Source organism: Macaca nemestrina, chromosome 5 (genome assembly GCF_043159975.1).
Source record: "Macaca nemestrina isolate mMacNem1 chromosome 5, mMacNem.hap1, whole genome shotgun sequence".
Taxonomy (NCBI): Eukaryota; Metazoa; Chordata; class Mammalia; order Primates; family Cercopithecidae; genus Macaca; species Macaca nemestrina.
In genome coordinates this window covers 65,540,418-65,564,785 of record NC_092129.1, presented here as the reverse complement: position 1 = coordinate 65,564,785, position 24,368 = coordinate 65,540,418, and the positions used below count along the sequence as shown (strand labels likewise).

The following is a 24,368-nucleotide window of genomic DNA, read 5'->3' as shown; positions in this document are numbered from 1 at the left end:
CATAAAAATAAAAAATGATGAGTCATAATATAACAATAAAATAGTTTCACAGGGCACAAGGAAATCAACTCAGGGAAACATGGTTAAGCTAATAGATTTGTATTTTTTTAAACACACAGATTTTTATAAAAGTCTGACTCCTTTTCATAAAATCTACATATAATTCATATACAGTACACTCACCATTGATGTGGATAAACCCGTGGGCTTTGGTACATTTATAAGACTGTGTAACCATCACCACTATACAATTTATTTCCAATATGGATGCCATTTATTTCATTTATTGCATAACTGTGTTAGCTAGTACTTGTAATACAATATGGAATTCATTTACCTCTGCTCTAATCTTTATTATTCCCTTACCTCTGATTGGTTTAGACACAGTTATCTTTTCTTTTTCTAGTTTTCTAGTTTTTTAAGATGGAAGATAAGCTGCTGATTTGTGATCTTACGTCTTTGCAATACAAGCATTTGTAGCTATATATTTCTCTCAACACTACTTTTACTGCATTCTCTGGTGTTTTTAAAAATTCATTTCTAAGAATTTCTTAATTTCTCTTGTGATTTCTTCTCTGATCCATTGGTTAAGAGAGTATGATGTCTAATTTTCACATATTTGTGAAATTTTCCAATTTATTTCTTATTGCTTTCTACTTCCTTTCGATTGTGACCAGAAAATATATTTGTATGATTTCTATAGTTTTACTTTTACTTAGACTTGATTTATTGATTTATATATGGTCTATATTGCAGAATGTTCCATGTGCTCTTGAAAAGAATGTGTATTCTGCTGTTGTTGAGTGGAGTATTCTATAGGTATCTGTTAGGTCAAATTAGTTTACAGAGTTCTTCAAGCCTTCTATTTCCTTGCTAATTTTCTGTTTAGTTTGTCTACTTATTATTAAAATTGCAGTATTAAAGTTTCCAACTATTATTATTGAATTGTCTATTTCTTCTTTCAGTTCTGTCAGTTTTTGCTTCATGTAAATATTTTGAATTCTGTTGTTAGGTTTATGTATGTTTATAATTGCTATATTGCTTGATGAAGTACTCTTTTACTATTTTAAAGTATCCTTTTTTGTCTCTATTATCATTTTTCATTTTAGACCCTATTTTGTCTGGTATTAGTACAGCCACTCCAAGTCTCTTCTGGCTATTCTTTTTATGGTATTGTTTTTTCCATATTTTTGCTCTCAAACTATTTGCATTTTTGAAACTGAAGCGTGTTGTTTACAGAGAGCATATAATTAGGTCATGTGTTTGTTGGCCATTCAGCCATTCTCTGCCTTTTAGCTTGAGAGTTTATTTAACTTACATTTAAAATAATTATTAATAAGATAGGATTTATGTCTGTCTTTTTATTATTTCTTATACACTACATCTTGTCTTTTTTTATTTCTCAATTCCTCCACTACTGTTTACTGCCGTACCATTTTAATTCCCTTGTTTTTTGTTTGTTTGTATAGATTTGGGGGTTAGTTTCTTAGTGGTTGCTTGGGGATTATAATTAAAATCTTAATTTATAATAATCTAGTTTGAATTAATACCAATTTAATTTCAATAGTGTACAAAAACTTTGTTCACATATTTTTGTCTCCCTTTATGTTGTTATTACAAATTTCATCTTTACACGTATTGAGCCATCAACACAGACTTATGATCATTGCTTTAAGCTGTTGTCTTTTAAATCAGATAGGAGAATACAAAAAGTTATAAGGAAAAAATACATTTACATCGACTTTCACATTTATCTATGTAGTTTTACTGGTGCACTTTATTTCTTCGTGTAGATTCAAGTTACTGCCTAGTGTCTTTTTTTTTTTTTTAGCTGGAAGACCTTCCTCTAGTACTTTTGTAGGGCAGGTTTGTTTACAAAACAAACTGCTTAGGTTTGTTTTCTAAACAAATTGAAAAATATTTTCAGTTGTTTTCCTGGGATATCTTAATTTCTCCTTTATTTTTGAAGGACAGCTTTTCCGGATAGAAAATTCTTGGTTGATAATTTTATTTGCAGTTCTTTGAATATGTCTTCTCACTGGCTTCTAGTCTCCCTAGATGTTGATGTAAAAATTTGCTGTTAATATTATTGAGAATCCCTTGTATGTGATGAGCCACTTTTCCCCTTCTGCTTTTGAGATTCCTTGTCTTTCTCTTTAGAGAGTTTAATTATGAGGTGTCTAGTTCTGGGTCTCTTTGAATTTGTCCCATTTGGAGTTTGTTTAACTTCTTGAATGTGCCAATTAATGTTTCCCATCAAATCTGGACATTTTCAGCCATTATTAGTTCAAATAGACTTTCTGCTGCTTTCTCTTTTTCTTCTCCTTCTGGAGTTCCCATTATGTATATGCTGGTGTGTGTGATGGTGTCCCACAAGTCCCTGAAGATCTCTTCCTTTTTCTTCATTCTATATCCTCAGACTGCATAATCTCAGACTATCTACCATTTTGTGGAGAAAGCTCTGCACAATCAGTAGTTTTCATTCAGCTTTGTAAGTGCAGTCTTCCAGGAAATTATCAAACAAGTCAAATAATGATAAGTCTTTGGGAATAAGACCTTGAAATAAATCCAACTCCATTTTACTTTTTCTGGCATCTGCCAATATGTGCCAGGAATATTGGCTGTTTTTTTTTTTGTTTGTTTGTTTGTTTTTTTTTTTTTTTTTTCCCCCAAAGCTACTGGTGAGCTGAGGAATGGGACAAGTTAAAATGTCATAAAGTTTCCTACTCTTACAGAAATCCAACTGTTTTTTTCCTTGAACAAACAATCCTCAGTTGTTGCAGACTTTTGTAAGCTTCCAGAGTTCTGAAAAAGTTGACTGTCATAATTTTTTTGCCAGGTTTTTCATTGCTTTTATGGAGTTACTAATTTTTGGAGTTGTTACTCTGCCATTTTCACTGACATTCTCCAGGATTTATTTTCTATCCAAACCTTCTGAGGATCTGTGCATGCTGTTTTTCTGAGATAGGGTCCTGGAACAGTGGAAAAATTCATAGAGCCTGGAGGCCTTGTCACAAGTGCATGGAATTACAGAGCACTCCGTGGAGGAAGGTGAGATTACATTCTAAGCAGTTCGGCTCTTGTCTGTGATGGGTAGGAAAAATATTGACTGATTCAAAAGTGAGTAAAAAGTTAACAGAAAGAGAATAAGGTTATCTAAATGAGAGGAAGGATAAGGTTTAAAATTAGAGATTTAGAAACAACCTCAGGAGAAGAAGAAAAAAAGAAATAAAAACAAAGATTTTTATAAAAAGCATATAGTAAAATCAACTTTTCTCAGAAACCCAAGATAGAAAGTAGGAGAGGCTACAGAGAACACTTTTTATCCGACATTCTTTTACATCTTTTGTCAGCCATAAACTTGGGGGTGGCAGAAACACTGCCTTCACAGAAAAGCAAACTCAGTGCTGCTGCTTTTCAGTCTCCTCAGATCCTAACCCAAATATGAGGTAACCAGTCTTCAACCACCCTCACTGGCCACAGCTACCACCTCAGCTTCTGGTCCCAAGAAAATCCAGGTCCTAGAGCTCTCAATGCCAATAGAGTGCGGGATTAACAGAATTTTAGAGCTCTCTTTGTGGCCCGTTTTAGATAACACAATCTCATAAAAACTGAGCTAGAATAACTCATTATTTTCACTTTGTGCTGCCAGACAAGTCTGTATCTAATAATGCTGTGTTTGTTGTCACAAAATATTGCTGCTAATGCTTTGCTTATTGTAACACAACAATTCACAATGTTGGTGAGTGTAGAAATCATACAGATAACCTGTAAAATGCACATCTTGAGGTCCACCCCTCAGAGATTCCAACACTGTAGTCCGGTGAGGGGCACAGAAATCTACAGTTTAAAATTTACCTCACGTGATTCTGATACAAGTGGCCCGTAGGTTGTACTTTGAGAAACATTGCTTTAAGAAGTCTGTACATTTTTCCCTTTTGTCAGAGAAGTGCTACAAAGGGATGGGCTGAAGGGAAGAATGCCAATGACAGGGTTCAAAGAAGCTGAAGGTACCCTTACAAGAACACTTCTCAAACTTTAGCCTGTGTCAGAATCACTTGACGGGCTTACCATAGAACAGATTTCTGGGCACCAACACGAAAGTTTCTGATTTGCTAGGTCTATGATAGGGCCTCAAAATGTACATTTTTCACAAGTTTCCAGATGGTGCTGAGGCAGCTGATCTAAGGATCACACTTTGAGAACCACTGGTTTACTTTTAGAAGAGTATAATTACCTTTCCCCAACATGAAGGACATGAGCCTTATGCTTTATTAACCTTTTCTAACAATTTAATATGGAAGTGGTGAGGGGAAAATATTTAAATAATGTATTTATTTATTATTTAAATAATATTTATTCAATCTTTACTGTGTTTCTTTCTAAGTCTCACGCGTCCCAGCAGGGTATATTCAGAGAAGTTATATAATTTACTCAAGTCTCCCAACTGATAAGAGTTGAATGTGTATTCAAATGCAAGTTCAAAGAACCTGTCAGTCCCTTTCAAACTGGAGTCTCGTAAGTCACCCCATGAGCAGTGTAAAATAGTAATTGTAAATAGCCCATATTTATACATTGCTTGGTGCCCAGTTATTAGCTACTTTCAAATTGGGGGACAGACCACCCTACCAGACTGCAAAGGGACTGTGAGAACTCTATAGGAGTGGAAACTTGCCCTTCTGCCGACAATCCCAGCTGCTGAGAAGTCTTGCTGTGGGGAAAATCCTTTGGTCCAATAGTCAAATGACCTGGAGGTGAATTCTGGTTCAGCTGCTAAATAGGTTAACTTTTGTAGGTTTATTCCATCCTTTGAGTCTAAGTTTCCTTCTCTGTGTAATGGAGATACTAGCACCATACCCAGAGAGCTTAAAATAATCAATATAGAGCATTTAAAATAGGATCATATCTGGTATCATACACCCACTGGGTTTTTTAAATGCTTAACAAATGTCAGTTGAAATTGAATCTCAAGCTGCCCCTTGAAGCATTTCTGGGGCTTTCTTGTCTTACTACACATAATTTTTAGTGTTTGAGTAATACATTTGGGTGTATTTGATTCCACCAAAGTTAACATATATAATATTCAATTTTACATACACAAAGTATCTACTAAAGTGTCAGGCACACAGCAGGCATGTGCCATCCTTCTTCTTTACATTCTTAATATATAGAATAAAATAATTTCCAAAATTTTAATGGCATTATTTAGGGTTACCTTTTCTCACATAAATTTTAAGTTCTTTGAAAGCCAGAACATCATTATATGCCTCATTTTAAATTCCTAATTTCATCTAGTATAATGTTGAACTAATAATATTACTCATTATCAGATTGTTTAACTTTAGTACATAAAGCTTTACAGGAAATATGTATGTGTTGGGAGTACATATAGCAGTAAGATGCAAGAAAAAACCATTCTACTAATCCAAGAATTATGAAACATGTTACTTCACATTGCATATTTATGTAATCAGAAGACCTCTAGAGGAAATGACCATTGGAATAAATTAGTATACCCATGGAAGAGAGGAAGTGCTCAGGGAGTACTTGTTGATGAAATAAACTCTAAAGGCCATTAACATTATGCCTTTAGGTCTCCTCTTACAGTATCCTGCATATATCCAGAACACAGTAGACAGAAATCTTCAGTGGATAATAAAACATATAAAAGTTGTAAAAATTCGGTTTTGTTTTTATGATTAAAAGTGAGTGCTTAGGTTTATATCTCAGAAATAAAATCTGGTTGGAATTTGAAAATTTACATATTTCTAAGCTAGAATACCTGTTTAGAACAAAGTATACATTTATCTAGTACAGTCATACTTGATAAATATAAATAGAAAAGTCTCTTTATATATATAAATAATATACATATAACATGTATTTAATAATGTTTGGTTTCCTCAAAGACCTTGAATTGACTGCACCATGCATTCATTGTGCCAAATTAATAACAGTACAATATTAATTATAGCTAAAGGAATAGTGTCATAATACTGCTAATAAAATTGAATGAGACTTGAAACCAAATATTTTTGAGAATGACAAGTTTATATTTGTTTTTGCAAATAGATTACAACTTCAAAGACCCAGGCCAGCAACACAAAAATGTAACATATTGGCAAAAGGAATTGAAAATCACAACACCATTAATTATACATGAAGGCAGGTGACATCACTAAGTACTATCTGCTCAAGGTTCTCTAGCCTTCTATTTTCTTAAGTGACCATGAACCATCTCAGTAAGCAATTTTTACCAAAACTTAGGTATTAAAATATACTAAAGGTGGCACTGTTGCCGCATGTTAACCAGAGACCAAGCTTTCTAAACATTTATAATAGAAATATCCTAAGTTGTACATAGCTATATTTCAGGTCTTATTCTTTCTTATCATGGGTTACAAAAACATGAAATTTTGAAAAAAATATATATATACTGTATTTTTCATATAAATTAAATGTTGAGTTTAAATAAGTAAGTGGGGCAACATTGACTTCAGGATGAATATCAGATTTAACTTAGGTCATCAGTGTACTAATAAAAAACAACAACAGAAAACCCTTAGCCAATTTCTTCTTGATACAGTGTTTTATATTTTAAAAGTAAGCTGGCTGAGCATAGTGGCTCATGCCTATAATCCCAGCAATTTGGTGAGGCCGGGGCGACTGGATTGCTTGAGACCAGGAATTTGAGATCAGCCTGGCCAACACGGTGAAACCTCATCTCTACTAAAAATACAAAAATTAGCCAGGCATGGTGGTGCACGTCTGTAATCCCAGCTACTTGGGAGGGTGAGGCATAAGAATCCCTTCAGCTCAGGAGGAGGAGGTTGCAAAAAAAACCAAAGTAAGCTAAGTGGATAAATTAAAGACATTAGTAAGTGAATTTTTCTATGTATGTAATTTTTCTATGTATGCAGTAACTGATGTGTGAAATATATCATACACTTCAAATTAGAGCAGGTAGATTTTGAGTTGTATATATAATTGATACATAGCAGCTGAAATATTGACATGCTTTAATCAAATTGACTAAATATTTATAAACATGACATTAAAGATTTAATTATTCTGAATTTGAAGGCTGCTTGACTTTCAAGAAGATTGCCTGACAAAATATTCTTTCAAATAGAAAATTTTCCTACTTCATTTTAAATACAATTTAACTCTGAATTTCTTTGCTGCTTTTCAGTAACAAACATACTATGTAATCCAAAGTGTAATTTGATTTTAGCAGCTGGTCATTCACACATAAAATTTTCAAATGTGATATCAGGAAATAAAACGTAATTATTTCTGAAGACATTTTTTCTTTGGAATGCATAATAATGATAATAGCATTTTGTTGAGTGTTCATTCATATTATTAATTTTGCACCATTATCCAATTCTACATATTTACATTATTCTATTTCATGAATTAAACTACTATGTTCATTTCAGATATTAATGTTTTTATCTAGTTTGCCACTAGAATGTTAATAGTTACCCATTAATGTACGGAAAAACATAATATGGGTCATATATATCTGATAGATGTCTTTATATTACTTTTGTGCTCACTAAAGTAATATAGATAAAGACATCTCTCAGAGACATCATAAAGATATGAAACCAGTACTATTGTATACTGTTATTTTTCTCCATTCAAAGCCCTAGATGGAATTTAATTTCCATTAGATTCTTAGCTGTACCAGCCACTAACTGTGTGACTGGGGGCAAGTTTCTTAAACTGTTTGTATCCCAGTTCCCTCATCTGTAAAATGACAATGCTGTAGTAATAACACCTACTGCATAAGTTTATTGGGAAGATTAATTGGGTCAATATATGTAAAGCCCTTCTTGGACATAAATGTTAGCAGTTCCTACCAGTACCATCAGTATCACCACTACCACCAGTACTATTATGACAATACAACTTGTTAGAGTATCTAAAGGGCTTACATAATACAGTGGAAGATTCTGGGCTTTGGAGTAAATCAGACTTATGTTAGAACTTTCACTCTGCTCCTTCCTAGCTATGCAAACTTAGGCAAATTATTCATAGCATCTAAGGCTCATTTCTTCATCTGTAAAACTGGGATGGTAATAACTACTTCCAAGAGATTTTGTGAGAATTGAGAAGAATGAATGAAAACTACTAAGTAGAGTAAGATGGACATAATAGCACTCAAACAATTATAATTAGAATAATTAAACTTCTAGATCTCTCCAGAATTTTCTTATTTATAAAATTTAAAAGTACCATATTTTTCCTGATTAAAATAGTATGTGCTCATTTAAAACTTCCCATTTACCTATTTTTCATTAAAGCTTGTTTTTAGATATTAAAATACAAGTAATAAAGTAAAATTACAAATAATTTCAACACCCAGAACTAACTACTTTAATGCATTTTTATGTATGATCTTTATTTTTTTCTGTGTGTATGCCTTTTCTTCTTCTACTCACTTAAGTATTTTTAAAGAGAGGTGGTAATTTAGGGTCACTAATGTCTAATATTATGAAGTCTTAATATTAATAATTATGAATTTCTGTAATCTAAAGTGAGAGGAAACATTTCTGAATCCTCCCCACCATTCCTGATGTAGAAGGAAATGGGAATGGCCTTGAATAGTGAGCTACGTGCAGATAGCTCTCCTTGTTGCTGTGTCCCTCGTGCTGTGTTCTCTGGCAGGAATCAGTCCCTCTTTAGGCATACGTGATGCCCAGTAAGTGCTCACTTCCTCCACACATTCCAAGGTGTCATTTCTTTTATTTTCCTAAATATCCCAAATTTACAAAATTTTACATAACACACTCAACATATAAGTACTGAAGCCAAATTTCTAATTATCACAGAAGATATACACAGATATTTAAATTATGTATATATATGTTTTATATATAATAAATACATTTAGTCAAATATATTATATTTCATATTATATAATAAATATAATATATTATATAATAGATATGTATATTATATTTATATATTTATATTGTATAATTACATATTAATATAGAAAAAAACATAATACTGCCCTCTATCAGAGTAAAGATATGAAAGCAGTACTACTGTATATTATTATTTTCCCCATTCAAATGCCCTTGATGGAATTTAATTTCCATTAGAATTCCTAGCTGTGCCAACAACCAGCTGTGTGATATATATATAATAAATATAATATATATATTTAACTAAATTTAAGACTATTTAGAGATATTTTTCTTTTGCACCATATTAGACAACAATTTACTTTAGAGAATTGGAAGAAAGCAATTCTAGTCAATAACATTGTACTATATGATGCTATTGTTCCCTGAAAAGCTTAAAACTTTTTCACAAATACCTCCTCCTTATGATTGCACATTTTTATGAATCTCGTTTAAACATTATTCCGAAACAAGTTTTCTTTGTGAGCAAGATCTTCAATTGAATTCAGCAAGGTTGTTCTGTATTTTTCCTTTTATGATTTATGATGAGATTATTTGTTTTCTGTCATATGGATCTAGGTTTATAATTTATAATTACTCTAAACAACAGTAGCATGACTATTTTGAGCTTACTGAGACAGGTGTAACACACTATTATAATATAGAAATCAGAATTATAAAGAGTTACAGGCAACTCATGAAAAAGCCCACACTGTTCAAAACAAAAGCAAAACAAAACAAAGCAAAACTGACTGTCATTCTCTGATCCACTGAAATTCTTAATTCTCAGAAATGTAATGTAAAATCTACCAGTCCTATAAATTATCCTTGAAGAACAAAGTGGAAATGAGAAGAGCTTTGGTGAACACACAAGCACACACAAAACTGTGCTGTTTCTTTATTCTTTCATTTCTATAATTGTGAATATTTTATTTGCACTTAAATCTTTAGCATAAAATATTTAATTCCACTGGTATTAGGTATATACTCTATCTACTTCTTTGCAGCACAAAATTACCACATGATTTGTACCATCCATTATTTCAAACAGGTTTCTGTTAATTGATAGAGAAAAAGGAGAGAGAGAATTTGGTGGGGGCCGGGGCCAGGGGCAGGGGCACAGTATGAGCTAACAGATTTTGCTTTGAACCACAGGGGAAGTAGGGATAGGGTAATGGTTACTTTAAGTGAGAACAAAAGTGGCAACCTGACGGGAAAAAACATATAAAGAGAACACGGTAACATGCAAAGAGAAATAAACATAAACAACTGATAGATTTTTTTTTTTTCATTTATTTTCCATTAGAACTTGGTAGGTGTGGGTGGTGAGTTGCAAAATAATCAAAGGGCTCACATTCAGAGCAGTAGATAACCCATAACACGGGGTTAGGCAACGTTAGGTGGGTCCAGGAAACCTTCACAGCTGAAGATCCAGAGAAGGGAATTGGGCCGGAAACACAGCCTCAGGGAGCAAGCTGCAAGGAAGTGATTGCCACAGCCAACTGCCTGTGCAACCACAACAAGGGAATCAACGGGCGTTTTCGGGCGTATTCAGCTTGAGACGTGGCCTGCAAGGAATTTTCAGCTTCCATATGACATTTACTCACAGAATAATTGTGTTCTCTTCTAGTAGGCAAGAATATGAGATCGAAGCCGTGTCTGCTATTTCAGACATTCCCAGTGTGCTGGGCTGTGGGGCTGTTGGCTTTAGGAGGGGAGGTTGAAGTAGAATGGGCAGATGTTTTGGCAAAATTCATATTCCATGACTATCCAGGGATTGTGCGAAAGTGTTTTTATGTATAACACTATGGAGCAGTAGCACAGCCACTTGTTCAAAAAACAATGTTCAAACCACCCCAGCGTCTGCTCTGGAGTTATCCACATAACACACATGAACAGCAAAGAGGAGGCCACTCTGTGGCGCCTGTGTTACCACTTTCTCTTCCTGTGTCTATGTGGAACATTGATAAAAGATCACAAAACTTTCTCGTTAAGCCTGAACACAGCCTCAGAATCTTGCCCACATAGCAGGCCAGGATGCCATTAGGATTTACACATACCTGAGGTCGCTGATGTGGCATGTTCATGCATTCATTCAATAAACACTTATTGACATCTCCCGCTGGTGCTAGAGATGCAATGATGAGATCAAGGAAGAACACATCCCTGCCCAAAGAGAGAGCAACCTCAGAGGAGGCCACACAATGTGATGCTGTTTGTGATGCGTTGCTATGGAAGCAAACTCAATACATTTGAGTGGAAATGGGAACTCTTGGTAACATATATTTTTATAGCTTTTCTTTGAATTTTAAGACACATAATAGAATCTATACCTTCTAATAAAGTAAGCCTAGCAATAACAGTTTTCTCTTAACTTCTATACACACAAACTTCTTTTAGCTCTTTCTTGATCAGGTCCAGGCAGATAATAGAAGCAAGCAAACACCTGAACAGAGTTGTTGGCAATTAATAAATAGGGTAATAATAATAGGAGTAGCTTATGTGTATCCTTTCATTTACTCATTCAGCTAATATTGTGGGGTGCTTACTGTGCGTATGGGATCTAACTAGGGATAATGCAAGGGACGAAACAGGCAAAAATGGACAAAACTCAGTCTTCAGGGGCTTACATTCCAATACAGGAATATAAATAATAGATAAAAATTACTGCTTCTTAGAGGACGAAAAGGACTAAGAGTTTATGTCTTATCCTAAGTGTGTTGTATGTACACTAGAAATTCTGAATGATGACAAAGCCTGCTTTGGTGGTGGCTACCCTCAAGTGTTTGAACTCAGGTTAATGGGGCCCAGGAAGAAATGGAGGCTTTTACATTTTATGTTATGCCCTTTTGTATTGCATGGCTTTATTTTATTTTAAAAATAACATGCATATATTATTTTTATGGTAAGGCAATCAAGCTTAAATTTGAAAAAGAACATAAATAGAAAATACACATTCTTTCAGATTCAATTATTAGATTGCCCAGTGGGCTATAAAGCTTACAGATACAGGCTGTTGGAGATTGCCTTTTGATTCTCTTTTTTGAAAGCGATAAGTTTCCTGGCCAGGAATATTGAGAGTAGTTTATATTTTGAAAAAATAAGCCAGAGTACTCTTTCACTAGAAAATTTATTCTTGGCTGTATGAATGTCTTCTTTTGAGAAGTGTCTGTTCATATCCTTTGCCCACTTTTTGATGGGGTTGTTTGTTTTTTTCTTGTAAATTTGATTGAGTTATTTGTAGGTTCTGGATATTAGCCCTTTGTCAGTGAGTAGATTGCAAAAATTTTCTCCCATTCTGTAGGTTGCCTGTTCACTCTGGTGTTAGTTTCTTTTGCTGTGCAGAAGCTCTTTAGTTTAATTAGATCCCATTTGTCAAATTGTGTTTTGTTGCCATTGCTTTTAGTGTTTTAGACATGAAGTCCTTGTCCATGCATATGTCCTGAATGGTATTACCTAGGTTTTCTGCTAGGGTTTTTATGGTTTTAGGTCTAACATTTAAGTCTCTAATCCATCTTGAATTAATTTTTGTATAAGGAGTAAGGAAAGGATCCAGTTTCAGCTTTCTACTTATGGCTAGCCAATTTTCCCAGCATCATTTATTAAAGAGGGAATCCTTTCCCCATTTCTTATTTTTGTCAGGTTTGTCAAAGATCAGATGGTTGTAGATGTGTGGCATTATTTCTGAGGGTTCTGTTCTGTTCCATTGGTCTATATGTCTGTTTTGTTACCAGTACCATGCTGTTTTGGTTACTGTAGCCTTGTAGTATAGTTTGAAGTCAGGTAGCGTGATGCCTCCAGCTTTGTTCTTTTAGCTTAGGATTGTCTTGGCAATGCGGGGTCTTTTTTGATTCCATATGAACTTTAAAGCAGTTTTTTCCAATTCTGTGAAGAAACTCATTGGTAGCTTAATGGGGATGGCATTGAATCTACAAATTACCTTGGGTAGTATGGCCATTTGCACAATATTGATTCTTCCTATCCATGAACATGGTATGTTCTTCCATTTGTTTGTGTCCTCTTTTATTTCATTGAGCAGTGGTTTGTAGTTCTCCTAGAAGAGGTCCTTCACATCCCTTGTAAGTTGGATTCTTAGGTATTTTATTCTCTTTGAAGCTATTGTGAATGGGAGTTCATTCATGATTTGGCTCTCTGTTTGTCTGTTACTGGTGTATAAGAATGGTTGTGATTTTTGCACATTGATTTTGTATCTAGAGACTTTGCTGAAGTTGCTTATCAGCTTAAGGAGATTTTGGGCTGAGACGATGGGGTTTTCTAAATATACAATCATGTCATCTGCAAACAGGGACAATCTGATTTCTTTTCCTAACTGAATACCTTTATTTCTTTCTCTTGCCTGATTTCCCTAGACAGAACTTCCAACACTATGTTGAATAGGAGTAGTGAGAGAGGGCATCCCTGTCTTGTGCCAGTTTTCAAAGAGAATGCTTCCAGTTTTTGCCCATTCAGTATGATATTGGCTGTGAGTTTGTCATAAATATACAGCCAACAGACACATGAAAAAATGCTCATCATCACTGGCCATCAGAGAAATGCAAATCAAAACCACAATGAGATACCATCTCACACCAGTTAGAATGGCAATCATTAAAAAATCAGGAAACAACAGGTGCTGGAGAGGATGTGGAGAGATAGGAACACTTTTACACTGTTGGTGGGATTGTAAACTAGTTCAACCATTGTGGAAGACAGTATGGCGATTTCTCAAGGATCTAGAACTAGAAATACCATATGACCCAGCCATCCCATTACTGGGTATATATCCAAAGGATTATAAGTCATGCTGCTATAAAGACACATGCACACGTATGTTTATTGCGGCACTATTCACAATAGCAAAGACTTGGAATCAACCCAAATGTCCATCAGTGACAGACTGGATTAAGAAAATGTGACACGTATACACCATGGAATACTATGCAGCCATAAAAAAGATGAGTTTGTGTCCTTTGTAGGGACATGGACGCAGCTAGAAACCATCATTCTCAGCAAACTATCGCAAGAACAGAAAACCAAATACTGCATGTTCTCACTCATAGGTGGGAATTGAACAATGAGATCACTTGGACACAGGAAGGGGAACATCACACACTGGGTCCTATTATGGGGATGGGGTTGGGGGAGGGATAGCATTAGGAGATATATCTAATGTAAATGACAAGTTAATGGCTGCAGCACACCAACATGGCACATGTATACATATGTAACAAACCTGCACGTTGTGCACATGTACCCTAGAACTTAAAGTATAATAAAAAAAAAAGAAAGAAAAATTATTCTTCTGGAATTGAAGAATTTGTGAAATATTTTAAAAGCTTGTATGTAATGCTATATATTCTCAACAAATATGGGCAAATATAATTTTATAAATAGAAAAATTTCTTATACATTTTTGAAATGTTCAAAAGTGTAATCAATTAGTAATTTTTATTAACTAGACAAAATGTGCTTGCATTACATCTAACTAATCATATTTTTTTCCTTATAAAACAGGCGGTAAAAATATTGAAACATATAATCAATTAACACAACAGGAAATGTCACAGGATATAGAGTACAAATTATAATGTGTAATAAAACATAAAATGATGTTTTCATGACTAATCAATTTATTATTAAATATTTAAATATCAACTTATTATTCAAATGTAAAGTGCATGTTTAAACATTTAGGGTGACATACCTTTGGTATTATTTTTCTTTAAGTCTTTCAGTGCTTGAACAAATGTCAGCTGGCTTTCAGTGAGAGGCCAACTGTTATATAACACCGAACACTGTATAATATACTTGTAATTCTGTGAAATAAAATGCAATGTTTAAAAATGATAAGAACACACATGGTATGTGCCTAATGTCATTTATTATGCTAGGTATATGATAAATGCAGAATTTTCCAGATCAGACAGCCATAATTTAGTTAAATAATGCTGGATGTTCTCCAAAACCCTGTAACACTACACTTTATAAAAGTTTAATAACCTCACATCCCCACCAACACCTGCCACTACCCAACTTTATAATTTTTGCGAGTGCAGTGGGTATAAAATCTCACTGCTATTTTATTTTGCATTTTTAAGATTACTATAGAATTTGAGTATTTTTTCAAAGCTGTTGGCCTTTAGGGTTTTCTCTTCTTTGTGATCATGGCACAAAAAGTAGTCTCCTACATTATTATTATTTTTATGGATTAAAATTTTATAGTTAAATGTTCACTATATCTGGAATTCAACTTTATGTATGATGTTAGCTAGTGATCTGGTTTTATTTGTCTCCATGGAGATGTAATTTTCCTAGCACAACCTTCTCAATAGTCCATCTTTTCTTCATTGGTTTATGGTGTTGCCTCTATTCTATATGCAATTTTCATAAAAATATGAATCTGTTTCTATCTTACTTTCTCTTATTGCTCCATTTACCTATGTATGCATTAATTAATACTGTTTTTACTGCTATATCTTTTTGTCTTTGGAAACACTAAGACACACTTTGCTCTTTTTTCCCAAGTTTCCTTAGCTATTTGTGAATTATTATTCATTCCTATGAATTTTAAGTATCTTTAGAAAATTTCGGAAAAATACAGTGGGAATTTTTATTAGGATTGCACTGAATTTAAAGACAGATTGAGGATAACATATGTTTATACTGTTACGCCATCTCACTGAAAAGCATGAAATGCTTCTCTATTTATTCAAGCCATCTCTGTCCTTCAGCTTGTTGGACTACTTTCTGTATCCTTTATTCAAGTGTTAAGCTTTTCTATGTGGAAAACTGACATAATTTTGGTTAATTTCTGGGTATTGTGTGATTTTGTTGCTATTATTAAAGGCATCATATTCTGATGTCTAATGCATAGTGCCGGTGTAGAGGGAAGCTACTGATTTTTGTAAGTTGTAGTAGCAGCACAGTATCATGATTAAGGGCATGACCTCATGAGCTAGAGCTGTCTAGGCTGAAGACCTGCTGTAGCACAAACCAGCGGTTTGGCTTTGAGCAAGTCACTTAAGCTTCCTGTCCTCCAGGTTCCTTGACTGTGAAATACAGATAATAAGAATATTTACTTCAAGAGACTGAGGTGGGCGGGTCACCTGAGGTCAGGAGTTCAAGACCAGCCTGGCCAACATGGTAGAGAAACCGTTTGTCTAAAACAAAACAAAACAAAACAAAACAAAAAGAGTAGCCAGGCATGGGGGCACATCCCTGTAATCCCAGCTACTCCTGAGGCTGAGACAGGAGAATCGCTTGAATCCAGAAGGTGGAGGTTGCAGTGAGCTGAGACTGCACCACTGCACTCCAGCCTGGACTATAGAGTGAGACTCTATCTCAAAAAAAAAAAAAAAAAAAAAAAAAAGGAAGAAAAGAAAAGAGTTGATAAGGAGATTTAAAGATCTATGTGTGAAGCACATAGTATCAGGTGCATAGTAAGTAATAAGTAAGTCAATACATTATTAGTTAATACTATTAATGTCTTTGGCAGTTTTGCTAAAATCTCTTAGTTCTAAAGTTTGTTTATTCTGTTGTTTTTTCTTGGGCATGTGATTATATTATCTGCGAATAATTCAATGATTATTTAGAATAATCTTTTAATTATTTTGTTCTTTGTATCATTGGTCTGGCTTTCCATGATCAAAATATTTCAGTATTAAATACTAACAATGATAGCAAGCATTCTTTTCTGACTCCAATTTTAATAGGAACACACTTACACTTCCCACATTAGTATAATGGTTTTGTATATGAGATTTGGCCATTAAGTTTAAAAGTTTTGGCATATAACATTTATGATGAAGAAGTTCTCTCCTATGCCTAGTTTGCTAAGAGCACATTTTAGAAATCCATAAATAGGTGTTAAACTTTATCAGATGTTTCAGGATTATACGATCATTCTCATCTAGTCTATTACCGTAGTGACTAATACTGATAGATTTTCTAATGATAAAAGATTTCTGAATTTCTGAGAAGAATTCTGTCTGATTGTTTAATACACTGCTAGAATTGGATATCTATTATGTTATTTGTAATTTATCACCTATGTTTATAAATAAATTTTACATTAATTTCTTAAAAAGGATTGGAAAGTTATATTGTTTGTTTTCTGTAACAAATTACTTTTTTAAAGTCTGTTGGACCTATCCTGTAAAGCCAAAAGGGCCCATGGTGTTTTGGAAAGGGAAGACTTAGAAGACTTTGAATTATCATTTCAATTTTATTATTCTTTACTGTTTTATTCAGATTTTCTGTTTTCTTGTGAATCAACTCTGCAATTTCTCCTCTCCCCCACCCTCAGGAAGTTATGTGTTTCCCCCTCACCCCCAGGTTTAATTTAATTTAATTTAATTTAATTTAATTTAATTTAATTTTAGACAGAGTCTTGCTCTGTTGCCCAGACTGGAGTGCAGTGGTGCAATCTCGGCTCACTGCAACCTCTGCCTCCCAGGTTCAAGCTGTTCTCATGCCTCAGTCTCGGGAGTAGCTGGGACTATAGGCATCTGCCACCACGCCTGGCTAATTTTTTGTATTTTTAATAAAGAAAGGGTTTCTTTACCATGTTGAACAGGCTGGTCTCAAACTCCTAGTCTCAAGTGGTCTACCAGCCTCAGCCTCCTAAAGTGCTGGAATTATAGGTGTGAGCCACTGCGCCTGCCACCCCCCTCACACCTACCACCCTGTAGGTTTTAAATTTGCTAGCACAGAGCTGTTTCTAATACTCTTATTTTTTTAACCCATTGTCTGTTGTTACACCTCCACCCTATTTTTTGTTCTGTATTTGATTAATTTAGATCTTCTCTCTCTTTTTCTCTTTTTCTTATTTGGTTTTACTAGAAGTATGTATATTTTATTAATCTTTAAAAGTAGCTTGGGTTTTATTAATCTTTGTTTTTTATTCCACATTTCATTGATTTCTGCTCTCATCATTATTAACATCCTTTCTTCTTTTATCTTTGAGTTACTTTTTGTTCCTTTTTTGAATTTTGATTTCAATAGCTCAGCTCATTTGTTTTTAATCATCCCTGCTTCCTAATGAATTAATCTAAAAGCTGCATTGTATTTTTACTACTAAAAATAGTAGTAAACAAATGCTATTTTAGATGTTGTTTACAAATTTTAATTGTTATTGAATCTTGTGTATTTCATAATTTATTTTCTAATATTCTTTTAAACTAAAGAATTATTTAGTATATTTAGTATATTTTATTTAGTTTTATCATTTGTAAGATTTAAAACTCCTTGTTAATTATTAGTTTCTATTTTATTGCGTTATGTTCAGATAACATACTATACGATAGGGATAGTTTGGATTTTATTGAGGCTTCCATTTATTGTCTATTACAGGATATTTAAAAAAAAATCTCGTGTGCGCTAAAAAAGTATAGTCTCTGCTTATTGGGTAAGGTGTTCCATATAGACATCTAAATGATTAAGCTTATATTTAGATTCTTTTTCAAATTCTCACAATTACATTTACTTATTTTGTTTTTCAGCTTGAACTGTCAGTTTCCATGAGGCATGGGTTAAAATCTTCAATTATTCAAAATTTACTTATCTTTTTATCTCTGTAGTTCTAATAGTTATTGCTTTTTATTTATTGTGTCTAGATAATTAGGCGCCTATATATTAGTTATGGCCACATCTACTTCATTTATTCTACCTTGTTTAAAATAATGTTTCTATATGTATTGAGATATTAAAACTATCATCAGGCCAGGCATGGTGGCTCACGCCTGTAATCCCAGCTCTTTGGGAGGCCACGACAGGTGTATCATGAGGTCAGGCGTTCAAGGCTAGCCTGGCCAACACCGTGAAACCCTGTCTCTACCAAAAATACAAAAAATTAGTCAGATGTGGTGGCAGGTACCTGTAATCTCAGTTACTTAGGGAGCTGAGGCAGGAGAATCGCTTGAACCCAGGAGGCAGAGGTTGCAGTGAGCCGAGATCACGCCATCGCACTCCAACCTGGGCAATAGTGCAAGACTCCATCTCAACAAACAAACAAACAACAACAACAACAACAACAACAACAAACAACTATAATCACAGCTCTCTCTTGGTTCATATTTGTATGTTTTTCTATCATTCTATCATGAAACTTTCTGCAGCATTTTGTTTAAAATGTCACTTTTGAACTACTTATAGTTAGATCTTGTTTTTATATAACTTTAAAATTTTAGCATTTTAGTTGATTAATTTGATCTATTTGGATTTATTGTAATTTCTGTGATATTATCATTTATTTCTGGCATTTTATTTTCTTTTTTATTCCTTTAATTTAATTTAAATTTATTTTACTTTTTGGTTTCCAATGGCTAGGTCATGCCTTTGTCTGCTGTTTTATAAATACATTCATTGTCCTTTTTCCCTTTAATTGTAAGCACACACAAATTAAGTTTTATTAATATATGACCTTTAATATGTGACATTTATTAATATGTGACCCTCAAAGCTATATAGCCTCTTATAACCCAACTGTAATATTAGATAATTACAGGTACATTATAGAGTTCATGTACAGATTACATTTGCCATGTATTTAAAGATCTTGGCACAGAGAAACTGTTCAAGTCTCTCTTATTCTCCAATTCTGGCTATACATTGGGAGCACCACACATTATACACTGTTTTGGGGGAAAATATTGTTTTGTCTTATGTTAGGATTTTAGGAACAGTCCAACTGAACAATTGTTTTTAATATACCTGCGGTAGTGTGCTGGAACTGTCTTCTGTAGTGGGTGTACTGGTAGTTTCCTCCTCCAAAAGAGGTAGACCAATGTCTTGTATTGCACTTACAGCTCTACCCTTGGGGGATTTCTGAATTCCTTGAGCAGCTTTCTTCTTAACATACACTTCTTGGTCTTTCTTGGATGCAGAATGAAATGAAAGAATGTGCTTGCTAGCTGAATAGGAGAAATACTAAGTTAAAGTTAAAATATGTGATATACATAGTTATTACTGACTAAATTAGTTAGATTCCTTTATAAAACACTCAAAGGAATAGGCCAATTATTTTTGTTTTAATGAGATAAAAAACAGTATGACTGGTTTATTGATCTTAAAGAAATCTACTATAATAGTATGTGACAAGCACAGAACAATGTATATTCTAAGTAACCACTTATTTCTAAAAGTATATATAGCAGTTCAACAATTTCTCATTTATTTTGTACCACCTGAATGACCCTAAGCTAATGCCACACACTCTGATTTTCTCTGTGTTTAATGCCACATATATATGTTATCACACTTATAAAAGATTTTCTCTTTAATTTTCAATTTTAAATTATTTTCTAATTAACAGATAATATAAGTACTGCTGATAGGTTTAAAAATGGAAATGTGTTGAACATTATTAATTAAGTCATCAAACATCTAGTTAAAAAGCATAAATGACTGACCCAGGGATATCCTAATTCCAGCCATGACAATGGGATTATTCTCCCACCACGAAAAATGATAAAAATGGACAAAATGTATAAAGCAACTGTTTTTAGCCACTGGAAAATATACAGCCCAGGATTGTGATCCTTGAGACAAGGGAAACATACAAAGTGACCTCTTGATTTCCAGAGATTTTTGCCTGCAAGTAGCTTCCCAATTGTATACAGGGAGGTACAGCCCAAAGTAGTGAACAACAGTGTTGCTAGGTTTAGGAAACAAAGTTGGGTGAGTGGGGCTCCTGTGACAACTAAAATTTGAGGTAGGATACCAGAAGGGAGTATATGAGCAGTAAAGGAGCTCAGAAATAGACATGGGGTCCACTTGAGTCTTTAGCTGAATTCTAAACTTCATTTGTACAAACACTGAACAATACCAGGCAGACAATAACTACTGGGGGGTTGTGAGCTTAATGAAGATTCTGTTAGTTGCACAGTGTTGAGAGACATTGAAATTCTGACTTGTCAAAATGAAGGGAATTCAATGAATATGCAGAGCATTCACTTGAGACCCAAGAAAGGCCAAGCTTTTTAAGAGTAGAGCTACCCTAACACTAGAGTCATGGCAACTCTAGTACTGACTTAAACTCAGGACCAGGATGAAGCTGCCAATACATTAACTGCCCACCAGAACAAGATTCAACACTCTTTCAATTAAAAGAGCATAATCTAGACTCTTAGCAGTGTAATACGCACAATATACAGCAGAAAATGTGACCATAACTTGAGAAAATAGTCAATAGAAATAGACACAAAGCTGATAAAAAATGGTGGACTCATCAAACAAGGACTTTTAAAAAGTTATTTAAAATGTGCTTAAGGATTTATGGAAAAAGATGAACACACTGAGTGAACAAATTGTGAGTATCACAGAAAAATGAAATATATGAAGAATCAAAATGAAATTCCAGATCTGACTATATCTTAAATAAAAAATATCTGGATAGACTTAAACAACATATTGTCAAATTCAGAAGAAAAGATTAGTAAACTTGAATACAAGCAATAGAAATGATTGAAATAGAATCACAGAGTGAAAAAAACGTGAAAAGAGGATAAGTGATTCATGGTATGATATTGTGGGAGGTGAAATGGTGACCCCCCAAAAAAGGTATGTCCACCCAATAACTTAGAATGTGACCTTATTTGACATAAGGGTGTTTGCAGTTCTAATTAAGAAAAAGATCCTAAGAAGACATCAACCTGGATTAGGATAAACCCTAAATCCAATGATGGGTATCCTTAAAGGAGACAGAAAAATGGTAAAACACAGAGACATACAAATAAGAGGGTTATGTGAAGATGTTGGCAGAGATAGGCAGAGTTAATTTGTCTCAAGACAAGGAAAACCAGGATCCACCAAAAGCTAGAAGAAAGGAGGAAAGATTCTCTCCTAGAGCTTTCAACAGCAGTGTGACCTAGATAACATGTTGATTTCAGACTTCTGCCTTCCGGAACTGTAAGGGAATGAATGTTCATTGTATTAAGCCATCCGCTTTGTGTAATTTGCCGTAGCAGTCCTGGAGAATGAATACAGATATCAAATTGCATAAAGTATGTATTTTTAGTCTTAGGTAGAGCACCACTAAAAATAGAACATTTAAATGTGAAAATAGTAAAGTATATGCACAATCTGCTGACTCACAGTATAAAAGCTGCTGACAGAAATTGAAGACTAAATTGAGGGATGTACTGTGTTCATGGACCAGAAAGCTAGTTTTGTTAAGAAGTTAGTGCTTCCCAAGTTCAATGCAATCCAATTCCAATTAAAAGCTACAATTTTGAAGAAAATGCAGTGTTGGAGGAAGAGTAGTCATTTAGATCAGTTGATCCTGAGTTCAAAAGTAGACCCATACACACATGGTTAAGTGACTTTTGACTAAAATGTCAAGATAATTCAATGGAGAAAATATCATCTTTCCATTACACAGTGCCAGAAAAACTGGATATCTACATGGGAATAAAAATAATTTTGACTGCCTACCTTAAACCATACATAAATATTATTTCAAGATGCATCATGAAAGTAAACATGCATGCTAAGATTATAAAACTTTTAGAATAAAACATGAAAGAAAATATTCATGATCCTAGATTAGGTAAAGATTTCTTAGATAAAATACAAATAGCACTAAGTTTTTTAACAACTCCAATTTTATAAAAATTAAAAGCTTTTGCTCTTCTAAAGTTGCTGTAAAGGAAGTGAAAAGACAAAGCTTAGACTAAAAGATCATATTGGCAAAGCATACATTTGATGAAGAACTTGTATCCAGAACATACAGAATATATGAACAGGTTAATAATAATAAAGACACCTCATTAAAAATGTGGGTGTGTAATGTGTGAATAAATCCTGAAATCAATAAGTTATACACATGGTCAGTAAGCACACATGAGATGCTCAACGTCATTAGTCAGAAGGGAAATGCAAATTAAACTACAAAGAAATAGTACAATATATACACTAGAATGATGGATTAAAAACATTGACAACAATAAATGTGAGAAAAAATGTGAGAAACCAGAGCTTCTATACCTTGTTGGGAACGTAACAAGATACAATCCATAAACTGTTTACCATTTTAAAATAGATGTATACATATGTCAAACTCTGACATATTAATTCAACTCCTGAATATTGATCCAAGCGAAATGAAAACATGAGTCCAAAAAAGGATTTATACAAGCATTTCCTTACCAGCTTGAGTCACCATATTGAAAAACTGTAATAAACCCGTATGCCCAAAAGGAGAATGGGTAGACAAAGTGTGGTATCTCCATACAACGGAGTTAGTACTCAGAAACACAGCTAGAAATAGAACAGTGTTATATGCAATAACATGGATATAACTTAAAAAAATTATGCTGAGCAAAAGAAGCCAGTGTCAAAAGATAAATACTATATGGTTCCAATTTCATGAAGTTCTAAAACAGGCAAAGCTAGTCTTGTGATGGAAATGTGACCAGTGATTGCCTCTTTGAGGGTGAGGAAATTGAATGAAAATGGCCTGAAGTATCTTCTGGGTAACAGAAATATTTTATATGTTGTTAGGGGTGTGGGTCACACTAAAGTATGTACTTATCAAAACATTGATTTATACTTTTTGCTGTATATAAATTATACTTTAATAAAAAATTAAAAATGTATGACACAAAGGTCCTGTCCTTTACTTCCTTCCATCAATCTGTTAGTCATTAATTCATAAGTCATTTTTTACAAAAAAATTAGAAACACATAGGAAAAAGGGCACATTTCCCTAATGTATGAAACTCTACAAATCAACTAGAAAAAAGTAGCTAACTTCAATAAAATAATGGGAAAGCACTTAAACATTTGCAAAGAAGGTAATACAAAGAGAGGAAATATAACACATAAAAACACGTTCAAACCTCACTAAAGAGAAATGAAATATAAATTAACACTTTTAGCATTCAGATGACAAAAGTCAAGAAATATAACTCTGTCAATCAGGGGAGTATGGATAAAGGAGGATAAATTTACACAAACTCAGTAGAGGGCAACTAGACAATGTATGAGAAAATAACAATGCATGTACCCATTCATTGACCTAGTAGTTCTACTTCTAAACATTTGTTTAGTATATATGCATGTACACATTCAGAAAATTAGGTACACAGGTTATTTGTTAAAAGTCATCCTTGAATTTTAAAGATTGGGCATATCACAGATCACTCTCTGTAGGAGCCTTATATAACCATATGAAATAAAATACAGTATTATTCCTAGTCTATAGGGCTTCCCCAAATACTCAATTATCTAGAATGTAAATTTTATGAAAAATTATAAGTTTCCCAAATTACAAATTTTAAAATTACAAATTTTACAAAACATTCAAAATTACAAATTTTGTATTAACTTTATAGCATAAGTGTTAATATAAGATTTTCTTCTTGAAGAATTATAAGAAATACAGATATTCTGTAAATTCCTATGATATGATACAAAACCTAAAGAAGTCTGTATTAAGTTTTGTGACTGGCT

The 24,368-nt window shown here is 33.6% G+C and overlaps 1 protein-coding gene across 4 annotated transcripts in view; it reads right to left on the bottom strand.

The window, feature by feature from the left end:
- The window catches only part of LOC105488986 (androglobin), a 234,652-nt gene that overhangs the window by 34,080 nt on the left and 176,204 nt on the right, over positions 1 to 24,368 (bottom strand). For all 4 annotated transcript variants that reach the window (XM_011753533.3, XM_011753534.3, XM_011753535.3 and 1 more), the window contains 2 exons: positions 19,629 to 19,828; positions 14,623 to 14,734 (listed from right to left, as the gene is read on the bottom strand). In XM_011753533.3, coding sequence (XP_011751835.2) covers positions 14,623 to 14,734; positions 19,629 to 19,828 — 312 coding nt within the window. The remainder of the gene's footprint in view (positions 1 to 14,622; positions 14,735 to 19,628; positions 19,829 to 24,368) is intronic.